Genomic DNA, 12,110 nt, shown 5'->3' on the forward strand with positions numbered 1-12,110 from the left:
GCCTAGTCAGAGCCACCCACAATAACCCCCACCAAACCCACCCCCATCCTGGTTCCCGTGCTTGACAGTCTGGTCTGTCCCACATCCCATTCAGCTCTCATCATGTCAATGGGCATTGAAGCCTAGTGCAACCCAACCAGCCCAACTAGCCCACACACATGCTCTTGGGTGCCTTTCTGTCTAGCCATCCCAGCCCCTGTCCTGGTTTTCCTGCCCTCCAGTGGGGGTGGTAACCCCAGAGGGATGAACCCACTATTTCCCTTCTAGGCCACTCCCACTCCCGGATTATGCACTCTCCAGGTGGTTCTGCAGTGTAACTTGCAGAATTAGCCCCCAGTGCCAGCTTCTGTCAGCTGATGCTGTGGTTAAGCCCAACCAACCTTCACCCACTCTAGTTTTTTCGTTTGCACTGGTAGGAACAATCAGCCCAGCCTGGCTTTTTCCTGATCTAGTCCACATGAGGCCTACAGGTGTTGTAGCGCTGCTTAGTCTGGGCTGCCCCCATCCCAACTCACTCTCTCCAGTGGAGTAGCTGTCCAGAAGGGGAGCCCCCCAACATTTCCCCTGCCAGCTCTGTCCCCTCTCTTCCTGGTTCTCATGTGTACTGGATAGGAGCTGCAGTCACATCTGGTACAGGCAAACTCACCTTGGTATTCCATAATGTGCACTGGTTTTTGTTGCAACCGAACCTGTCTCAACCCACACTCTGTTCTGGTGCTTGGATTCGCCAGTGGATAATGTGAACTGATTCAGCCTGGTCTGTCCCTGAACCATGCCAAATATATGCCAGTGGGAAACCATGACTTGTTCTGGGCTGTTTCCTATCATGCTTCTTGCGCTTGCCTGCAGGGACTGTGTCCTGCCAGAGGAGTTGCCCAGGCTCCTCCATCAGAACCTCTCCCAATGTCAGATTTTGTGCATACCAGGGGGGGGTCCATGAGCCAGCCCTGCTCAGTTCACCTCCTGTCCTAGCAGAAACGGTGGCTTTTCCTGAGTGGCCTTCAACCCAAATTGGTTCTTGCTGTTGGATGTTTCAGCCCAGCCCCGGCTCGTCCATACCCACATATGGCTCACACATGGCCCAGTAGGGGCTGAGACCTAACCTAGTCCGTCCCACATCTACTCTAGCCCTGCAGAGCACCAGATGGTGTTGGAGTCTAGCCTGGCTTGGTGCATCCTGTTCCAGTCCACACTTGTGCCAAGGGAGACTACAGCCCTATCCAGATCAGAATGCAACCCCCATTCCAGCCCCTGTGCTCCTTGGTGGGAATCTCAATGCAGCTAGGGTTTCCCTTTAGCTGAGTTGTCTTTTTTAAACTCTACTTCAAATTATAGAGGCAAATGAAGTAAAGCATTCTTTAATTGTGATTAAAATCTTGACAAAAATTAATTTCTGTTTCATTTACTATATGATATGAGTTTAGGGGAGAGTAACTAGTGACTAAGTGTGGTTTTTGAAGTTGAAAATTACTGTGATCTGAAATCTTTGATGCTCATTATAGTTTCACAGTTTAATGGTAGGTATTTTACGTAAAAAAACCAAAACACTGTTCCTTTCTCAAAGCCATTTAATTAAGTGGTATGTGATAGGTACATTGTATTTAGCTAAGTAGTGGTAGTGTTAATTTGTTCTAGAATATATTCTTGACCAAGAACTCGTTAACAAATAAATGATAAATGTAGCCAGTACTATACTGAGTCAAGATATGCCAGTAATTAAATTTTGAAAAATATGTAAAGTTATGTTCTGCATCTGTAACTATTTATAGATGGAATACTGAATATGAAAAAATCTTGTTACATTTAAGATCTACTCTGGTCATAAAACAAGCCAGTTACAATGTATACAAATAAATTACATTTTACCTCCTTTTCTTGCTTTTTAAATGTTTTTGTTTACTGTTGTATTCCCAGCACATTATGGGGGTTCAGAATATGTTTGTTGAATGAATTCTTTGCTGTAGATGTCTGAAAATCCTTGGGGATATTATAAGAAGACCTTTGTGTCACTTGCAGAAAGTGGAGACATCCAGAATCACTATTTTTCTTTGTGATACACAGAGAGATAGGTAAAAGAGACAGCACATAGTCCCGTGTACTAGGGCATCGCCCAAATGCCTGAATTTGCTACAGGCCTCAAGCCTGAGCCAGAGATCCAGTTTGAAGTTTCCCACATGGATGGTTGGAACCCAGTTGCTTAAACCCTTGCCACTGCTTCCCAGGGCCTGCTTTGGCAGGAAATTGGAGTCAGGAGGGAGCTGGGTAGCAAAAGCAGGTCAGTGTGGGCCACAGACATCTTAACTGTTAGGTTAAATGCTTGTCCCCTGCACTGACCTTTGAAGTGTGCTCAAGACAGGAGACATTCCGTAAAGTAAATATTTTATGGCTTTTCTCTCACTAAAGTATTTTTAACAATACAACTGATCTCACCTTTTCTTCCTCCTTCAGTTTTTTAGAAGCTGATTGTGCTGTTATTAGTCCCTCCTTGCTGCCTTCTACAGCCACACTTGCTCTGTAAAGCCAGCATGTAGGTTAAACAGCCTTCTTGCTGTGTCCCCTTTCACAATACCAATTTAACTAGGGGTTATACATTGAATGCATCCAAAATATGCACTATATGGTAACTATATTTTAATTACAGTCCAAAAGTACACCTTAAGAGATTATTATAATTCTCTTAGATTTAATTCACTGACTTGCTGTGACAACTTTACAGGCAGGTTATAAACCGATTGAAATGATTAAGATGGATTAAGACCTAGGAGTTTTTGTGTCCTCCCTAGAGATACTAAGTCATGTACTCCCGAGAGACTTCCTAAAACAAAAATGCTTTCTGTCTCCACTTGCTCTGGACAGTAAGATAAAGACCGAATAGATAAGGGTTTCTAGCAATGGATTATACATTGCAAAATAACAAGTCTAGCTTGTAAAGTATGTGTACTAATCGGGACCCCTTCTGTTATTCCCCTAAGCCCTCTTGCTAACTTGATACCTTTCCCTTACTTCACAAAAGGCTGGCAGTTAGAAGCTGAGTTCATTTGTGAATTCTGTCAAAGCCACCTCACACATCTGCTCATCTTGATTTGCACATGTAACAGAAATTGCACTAGATCAACTCTAGTTTTAAAATATCCTACAAATATGGTCTTTCCTCCTTTGGAGTCCCTTCCTGTTGCTATGACAGGAGATCTTTCTCTCTCTTTACCCCTTCCCTCTCTGTTAAATAACTCTCACTTTAAAAAAATCCTACACTGTCATTTTTCCTGAAAACTTTAAGGATGACCTACCATATTTAGGACATCCTTTTATCTCATTAAAAAAACTGAAGCTGAGTGTTACAATCAGCGTTGATTTTACTATGTTAAGGTGCAAATGTGGTATTAAAAATGGGCACTTAGCCTTGAGGTTCAGATGCTGGTAAGACACTGGCTTGCCTCTAAAGAGTGCCTAGTTTTGAACTGGAACTTTACCTGCTGATGCGCAGCTGGGAGACCTGGCTTGAGTTCCTGGTTTAGACTTAGCGCACTGCTGCAGGCATTTGAGGGGTAAACCTGTAGAAAAAAGCTGTATTTCTTTTTAACCTTTCAGATAAGAAATTAAAAAAAGAAAAAGGGAAGTGAATGAAATAGGGCATGCTTTAAGTCAATTATCATTGTGTTTATCAGTCCTGTGCCTGGATTGAGTTCCAGGCTCCTGATCTACCTTAAACTTGGGGTCATTGGATGGTGAGCCAGCAGATGGAGAGGTCTCTATCATTCTCCTTTTTGTCTTAGTTTGTCTTTCTAACAAAGTAAATTAAAAAAAAATGTTCTGAAGGGGGGGGAAAGTAAAACACACAATGAGTTATAATTTTCCACTGTGAGATACCTGCAGTCGGTTTAAATAATGTAGATTTCCTGGGAATGATACACCTAGAAATGATACAAAATGTGCAAGTTCTTGAGGCGTCTGTAGAGATTATTTGATTTATCTCATTCTAATGGAGATTGGCAAACATAGGCAATTAAATTATAAAAATTTCAGGTATTGTTAGGTGCTATTAAGAGCAAGGCAAGTTCAAGAATACTTATTTTAAAATGGTGACTTGGGAATGTGCAGATACATGGGAAGGTCTGATGGGGAAGAAGAGGTGACAGTTAAAGGTCTGGAGGCAGGGGCCCGGCGTGGTGGCCTAGTGGCTAAAGTCCTTGCCTTGCATGTGCCAGGATTCCATATGGGCACTGGTTCTAATCCCAGCAGCTCCACTTCCCATCCAGCTCCCTGCTTGTGGCCTGGGAAGGCATCTGAGGATGGCCCAAAGCCTTGGTGGGCTGTGTGGGGGACCTGGAGAAGGCTTCTGGCTCCTAGATTCGGATTGGCTCAGCTCAGGCCATTGCAGCCGCTTGGGGAGTTAATCATCAAGCTGAAGATCTTCTCTCTGTCTCTCCTTCTGTCTGTATATCTGACTTTCCAATTAAAAACAAAAATTTCTGAGTTGGGGACCCTCTTCATTGTGTTGAGGAATGGCCATTTCACTTCATCTCCTTTGCAGTCTTCCACTCCTGTCTTCTGCATCAACATGTCTTGTCAGGCTTGTCCAAAACATCCGTGTTTCCAAGGCAACCAGCAAACGCACATCTTTCCCTTCTGTTTCAGCACCATTTGGTGTGTTGGATACCCGAGCTTCTGAAGGTGTGCCCTTCGGGTTTCCTCAGAATACTCCTGTCCCTCTAAGACCTTCACTGGTTTGCAGTGCTGCTGCTTCTCTGCTGCTGATTTCTCTTCTGATGTGGGAGCTCTAAGTACTGGGGTGTCCCAGGACCTGCACCTCACTTAGCCCTCCCCTTAATCCATGTCAGTGAATGCCATGTGCACCCCAGTGTCCACAAATGCGGTCTCTGCATTCCTATTGCTTTTCTTCCCAGTTTCCCCTTATCTGTAAGTTAGTTTGCCCTGTGTAGAGTACCACACAGAGAAACACCCTCCGTCAGGGCCACTCCAGATCTCACAGCTTGTGGGAAGCTTCATCCGACACCTCAGTTATGACCCGCAGACCTGGTTTATAGGTCAGTTCAAAGCAGGAAGCAACGGGAGTTTTACATTGCTTCATTCATAGGAACTTAGTGCTGAAGACTTCTTTCTTTAGTGGAGTTGGCAAAAAGAAATTCCTTGTTTTAAATGGCCAAAGCTGTTCTGTTAAAAAATACATTACACAAATGCTAAGTGTTGGAGTAAGCAAAAATGTTACAGTGAAACTGGTTATCTAACTGAGTTATATTCATGAACAAGCCACGAATAAGCAAGAAAAGGCCAAATTACAAGGCAGTCTTTTTGTTGTTGTTGTTCATTTAAGATTTATTTTTATTGGAAAGACAGATTTACAGAGAGAAGGAGACAGAAAGATCTTCCTATTGCTGTTTCACTCCCCAGATGCTGCAGCAGTTGGAGATGAGCTGATCTAAGGCCAGAGGCCAAAAGCCTCTTCTAGGTTTCCCATATGGGTGCTGGGTCCCAAACACTTGGGGCATCCTCTACTGCTTTTCTAGGCCATGGCCTAGTATGGGAAGTGAATCAGCCAGGACAAAAACTGGCACCCATATAGGATCCTGGCACTTGCAAGGTGGAGGAGTAGCCAGTTGAGCCATTGTACTGGACCCAACCAAGACAGTGTTTAAGAATAAGAACCTACTCTAAGGGGCTGCTGTAAGCCAATCTTATGCCTTGCAGTGCTGGCATCCCATATGAATGCTTGTTCTAATCCCACCTGCTCCACTTTCAATCCATCTCCCTGCTTATGGCTTCAAAAACAGTAGAGGATAGCCCAAGTGCTTGGGACCCTGCACCCATGGGTTCGGATTGGTGTGTTATAACCATTTGGGGAGTGAACCACTGGATGGATGATCTTTCTGTAAATTTGCCTTTTCAAATTAAAAAAAAATAAACTATAATTTTTTTTTCTAAAAAGAACCTATCTTGGGTCCAGTGTGATAACCTAGTGGCTGAAGTCTCACCTAACACATGCCAAGATCCCATATGGGCACCGGTTCTAATCCCAGCAGCCCTGCTTCCCATCTACCTCCCTGCTTGTGGCCTGCAAAAGCAGTCTAGGATGGCCCAAAACGATGGGACCATGCATCCATGTGGGAGACCTCAAAGAAGCTCCTGGCTCCTGGCTTCAGACTGGCTCAGCTCCAGCCATTGCAGCCACTTGGGGAGCGAATCATCAAAGATCTTCCTCTCTGTATATCTGCCTTTCCAATAAAAATAAAAGAAATCTTTAAAAAATGAATACATAAAAAGAACCTATCCTAGCAGATATTTAGACTGACTGTAACGCTATTTGAATGGTATGGTACTACTTTCCTTTCCCCTTTTCTTTGTTGTTTGAACACTTCAGTGCGAAGGCTGCTGGCTAGGGCAGACAGGAATATTGTCTGTAGGCTGGGGTGGGAGGATGGATGCCATAACCTAAGCAGCTTAAAAGGGTTTCCAAGTGGGGATAGTAGGATGCAGTCAGCGAGCATGCACACACACACAGACACGCGCGCGCGCGCGCACACACACACACACACACACACACACACACACACACACACGCACACACACACACAGAGACGCTGCGAAACGTTCAATTTTCATCCTTGGAAGAATATTCTGGGTAGTTAATTTTTGGTTTTGAAAAAAAAGTATATTTTAGAACTAAGAGAAACCATTTTAATTAAAAAGCAATTGGATTTGTCTATCCTTGTGAAAAATTTTTGTTTTAAAGCCACACGACTAGCAGTGCTTTGGTGGAATTGCTGAGAGAAGCTCTTGTTCGCAGCGCTTGGTATGTAAAGCTGCTGGTGAGTGCGTGCTGCATTCTTCCGAGGATGTGCTCAGCATACCGAGCAGGAAGCATCCCAACAGAGCCCGCATTCTCACTGAGAAGAATGCTCCATCCTCCTCCATTTGTGGCTAGGTTCTGAAATTATTTCTATTTCTTTGGTTTCTCACAAGCTTGAATGTCTATAAGTACATGAATCATAATTCTTTGTCGTATTTTTTAATTTTAAAAGTTAAAGCTTCCCATTTTTAAGAACATTTTTGTTTTAGAATGATTTTGGACTTACAGGAAAGTTTGCAAACATAGTACAAAGTTGTCATATGTCTTTCACTCAGCTTCTGCAAATGTCAGCCCACCATAGCACAATTACTACAACTAAGACCTTAGAGTCAACATTGGTACAATTCGGTTATCTAAACTACAGGCTAATAATCAAGGGTCATCAGCTTTTCCAGCAATGTTCTTTTCTTAAGCAGATTCCTACACTGTGTATCAATCTCCTCAGTCTCCTCTGGTATTTCCATAACCTTGGGAGCTTGGCAGGGGACGGGTCAATTATTTTGTAGACTCTCTCTTCATTAGGCTTCTGGATGAATTCTTATGATTAAACTGAGGTTTACATTTTTTATAAGAGTACCACAGAATACTTTTTTATTTCATTTTAAAAATTTATTTATTTATTGGAAAGTCAGATATACAGAGAGGAGGAGAGACAAAGAGGAAGATCTTCCGTCCAATGATTCACTCCCCAAGTGAGCACAACGGCCGATGCTGTGCCAATCCAAAGCCAGGATCCAGGAACTTCTTCCGGGTCTCCCCATGCGGGAGCAGGGTCCCAAGGCTTTGGGCCATCCTCAGATGCCTTCCTAGGCCAGAATCAGGGAGCTGGATGGGAAGTGGAGCTGCTGGGATTAGAACCGGCACCTATATGGGATCCCGGCATGTTAAAAGCGAGGACTTTAGCCGCTAGGCCACGCCGCCGGGCCCAGAATACTTTTTTTAATGCATTGCAAGAAATACTATGATGTCAGCATATTTTATTAGTGGTAATAACTTTAATAACTTTGTTCAGCTGCAAGGTGTCAGATTTCTCCACCAGACAGTTAGTGATTTCTATAAGGAAAGGCTGATATGTAATTTGGACTCACTGGATGTATATTTTATCCTGTGGGACAACCGGTCCTATTGTTTATTTGATTTCTCACATTGTTCCATCTACAAACATTCAGAACTCTTCCAAGTGGGGGCCTGGACTCTTCTGATACATTCCATCCTTAAGTACATTTTTTCTTCTTTACTGACATCATAAGATGGCTCTTGCATTTCCTCTGCCCCACAATGTAGCATTAGTCCTTCTCCATCGACCCTTGCTAACTTATTCAGAGTACTGTAAAAAGTGCTGTGACATAGCAGGCTAATCCTTTGCCCTGTGGCACCAGCATCCCATACGGCTGCCAGTTTGAGTCCCACTGCTCCATTTCCCATCCAGCTCACTGCTTGTGGCCTGGGAAAGCAGTCAAGGACAGCCCAGAGCCTTGGGACACTGCACCCGTGTGGAAGACCCAGAAAAGGCTCCGGGCTCCTGGCTTCAGATTGGCATAGCTCCAGCCATTGTGGCCTCTTGGGGAGTGAACCAGCAGACTAAAGATCTTTTTCTCTGTATCTTCTCCTCTCTGTATGTCTGATTTTCCGATGAAAATAAAAGAAATCTTTAAAATATATAATGTATTTATTAATGGTTGTTGTTTTAGACACAATGCTATATATATTAGAAATATTAAGGTGTCCAGAAGAAAACCTATTTTGTAAAATAGGCTTAGTAACTTCTCTTAAAAAGTTTTATTGTTTCATAATTTTATAAAGTAATGCTGAAAAATATAGAGTAAAAATAGAAGCTTTTCCAGTGCTGCCTTCTACCCCTCCCCCAGCCATTATAAATAGTGTAGACACCCTTCAGACTGTTTCCATGTGCACAGTGACACCTACGCAGAGTCTTTTTAAAATAAGTGGGTTTGTGCTGCAAATATTTTCCTATGGCGTGCTTTCCTTTTCATTTCACAATATAGCTCGACAGTCTTTCTGCATTTACAGAGAGAACCGCTCAAATTTTAACCTAGTTTTTGATGAATAGTTGAGAGTGGCTAAAGATAATGGGACTTCAGAATTAAACAAGTATTGCTTGGTCTCACCACAGACATGCATAGAATGCGGTGCTGGGTGTGTTTGTTGATTTGGTTGTGGTGCTTATTTCAACAGTATATACGTATATCAAAACAGCAAGTTGTACGATTAAGCTGTGCCATTTTTGTCAGTTTTACCCCAACAAAGCTGACAGATATAGTGCTTGTTAATGGAGAGGTAATCTGGATTCCATACTGAATTGTACCTTGTTAATTTGTAAGGGGTTTTGTTTGTTGTTGTTCTTAGGGAATTGAAGGGCCAACAGCCTTTCAAAAGCATTTTGATGAATTTCCAGACCAGGAGTTTTGAAAACTTGGTGTGGGTTTACATTTAGGAGAAAAACTTTCCCATAGAGAAAGAAAATACATAGAAGTAAAAAATGCGAATAAATAGATGTTTTAAAGGAAATCATTTCAGTCTTGGCCACCCTTCAAGTATTAACGTTACTTAATAGTTTCAGAAATGTTGGTGGGAGAAAGGAGAGCATCGTAAACAGAATTGTGTGAGCAGAAAAAAGCTCAGGTGGATGGCTGTGCATCAAACAGCGTGAGGTGAGACTGATCCGAGGGCTAACTTCTGATGCAGAATATCATTTCACGTCTCACTTAAGCTGAAGTCTTAAAGAAGGTGATTGTTAAACAAAAACAACCCCAAACCCTTATGTTAAACCCAGTAGATAAATAGACACATGGATCTGTGTCCTGAGAAATGTAGTATAAGCCAAAGACAGGAATATGCTACCGCCTAGTAAATACGGAATGTTTCTCTTTTAACATCTTTCCCTTTGCTAGGTCAGCAACAGTCCTGAACCCCTGAGGGCTGTAGAACAGCTTGTGAGAATGGTATTTCCAAAACTTTATAAAAAGTAAACAAAAATAGTTAACTTGGTTACTTTCTCAGCTATTCGTTATATTCTCATGACATTGAATACTCAGTTTGGAAGACTTAAATGTCATTCATTGAAATGCAAAAGAAAATTACATGCTGTATAGAGGTTACTATAGTTTAATCTGTAAATACTGTCCTAAAGTACACATTTTTTTAAATAAATAAGAAAGATTGTGGAATTTTTGCCTGCTTCCGTTTATCCAAATCTAAGTTAAAAAAATTGGTGACACCGACTTCTGCAGGAAAGATTGTCCGTCTCTGGTCTGTTTCCCTGGAGACAGCCCAGGGTGTCACTCTCCAGTGGACAGCCCAGCCCGGGCACCTGCAGCTTTACTCAGCTAGTGCCTGCAGAAGGTGAGACTGTCCTACTGGCTAGATCCGAGCTTAAGCTATGTGCAACAGCAGTGGACATGTTAGGATAGACATTCATACTTTTCCTTCGTAATAGGAATTCTCTGGGACCTGCAGCAATGTTCACACCTAGGCAGATTTTACCTAATGTGTCTAAAATTCTGATTCTCAGCTTTTATCTGTAAGTCACATTATAGCTAACTTTCCAGAAAAATACATGGACCCACAAAAGTCTGTGATCTTTATGTCATAGTAAATTAAGAGTTTAGGAATCACTGTTTTAGAGACTCACTTTTACCTGGAGAAGAAGCAATGGAAATTAAGGCTTTACAAGCATGTTATAGTGGGGAGCACTGAGCTGCTTCCTTGTTCTCAGTATGATTTTTACTTTGTCTTGGCTTAAAACCTTCAAATCTAAAGTCAGACAAATACATATAATCACGTTTGTTCCCCTTTTTTACCCTATTTCAGGTGAAGGAGGGCAGTTCTCTCAAAACATATCCTAAGTGTTCCATTTAGGAAAATACTATGTTGGAGCCAAGGAGCAAATTGTCCTTGATGGGGGTCTTTACTTTCTGTAGTGGGGCCATAACTGATAGTCTGTTAGAACAAAAAGTTATGCCACAGGGTGAAATAATAGATGACATATATATGTATAGTGGAGGAGAAGTGCCTCTTTTGAAAACCACTACCCTAAAATTCAGAGCCTTCTCTTTGTGATCCTTGTGTCCAGTAGTCAACGGTGCAGCCCATAGTGAGCGGAGTTCAATGTTGTAAAACATTTTTGTGTGGCAAAAGTATAAAAGGGAAGTAAGTTACAGATAAATAAGTTGCATTTAATTTCTGTAGCTTAGGACAAATTAAAAAACCTTTTCTTCCAAATAGGTCCTAATCTTTCCTTTCTTTGATAGGGCTCCCTGAGGTATCATAATCCTTTTTGTGTTTCAAGTTCAGGTCTCTTGCATTATTTATTTATTTTTTCTTGGGTTATTTTATTTTATGCTCTTGGGTCCATAATGAATGCAGGCTTTATTATGCATGTGGACTTTGGCCAAATACTTTGTATTATGAATTATAAGTTACTAAGTAAAAAAAAAAAAATTATGGTGAAAATAAACCAGACTTGATGGGGAGTGAGGAGCTGGGGTACTGAAGAGGAAGAAGAAGTAGTTTCTCTTTTTGGTTCTTATTTAGGAAGTAAATGGCAAGCCCAAGACTGACCTCAAACTAATTTATTTTTCCAGTGGCTCTAAAGAGTAGCTTCCTCCCAGTAAAGATAAGCGTGTATACTTGATATCCCCTCGGGCTTTCTGAATCCAGTCTTGGTGGATCTCCGTGCTTTCATCATCACTGCTTATCAGAAACAGAAAACTCTGGCTTTCCTATTTTTAGCTGTAAGTTATAGTCTAGGCTTCTGAAGAGTGGAATTTTTGTATAGGATAAAATAAGTGAGGATAAAATAAATGTGAAAGTAGGCCATTTAAGCTAAACAAAAGCATATCACTTTCATTTTTAAGTGGAGTATACATCAAAGCAAAGATTACTGAACTTGGCAAATTTTTGGATAGTCCAAACAGGCTTATAACTCTAATAAGGCATGTGTTAACACTTGAGGCACAGAACAGTTTTAGGAGGGGTGTGCAGAGAAATCTTCAATACCTTAGTGAGGAGTAACTAATCTTTGTGTCCTCCCTAGTAAGGTATATGTGAGTCCAAGCTGACTGTTTCCTGTCTGTTCTATGCTTTCCTTTTTGGTCTCTGTCTATCTGTTCTAATTTTGGGGGTGCTCTGGAGCGACCCTGATGGTCATTGTAAGAGATTGTGGGGATCCAAAGCTGGAACTAAGTAAGGGCCAGAGAGAGCTCCTCTCCCAAATCCCGAAGGA

At 41.9% G+C, this 12,110-nt stretch overlaps 1 protein-coding gene across 10 annotated transcripts in view; it reads left to right on the forward strand.

Annotated features, from left to right (window-relative positions):
• The window catches only part of SPAG9 (sperm associated antigen 9), a 117,260-nt gene that overhangs the window by 54,333 nt on the left and 50,817 nt on the right, over positions 1–12,110 (forward strand). Inside the window, exon 6 of one of the 10 annotated variants that reach the window (XM_041000997.1) lies at positions 9,778–9,819. The exons of the other annotated variants lie outside the window; for them this stretch is intronic. Within the exon in view, the coding sequence (XP_040856931.1) occupies positions 9,778–9,819 (42 nt within the window). The remainder of the gene's footprint in view (positions 1–9,777; positions 9,820–12,110) is intronic. 10 annotated transcript variants of the gene reach the window in all.

This window comes from Ochotona curzoniae, unplaced genomic scaffold (genome assembly GCF_017591425.1).
Source record: "Ochotona curzoniae isolate NIBS_2020 unplaced genomic scaffold, NIBS_Ocur_1.0 scaffold_2453, whole genome shotgun sequence".
In the NCBI taxonomy this organism is placed as follows: Eukaryota; Metazoa; Chordata; class Mammalia; order Lagomorpha; family Ochotonidae; genus Ochotona; species Ochotona curzoniae.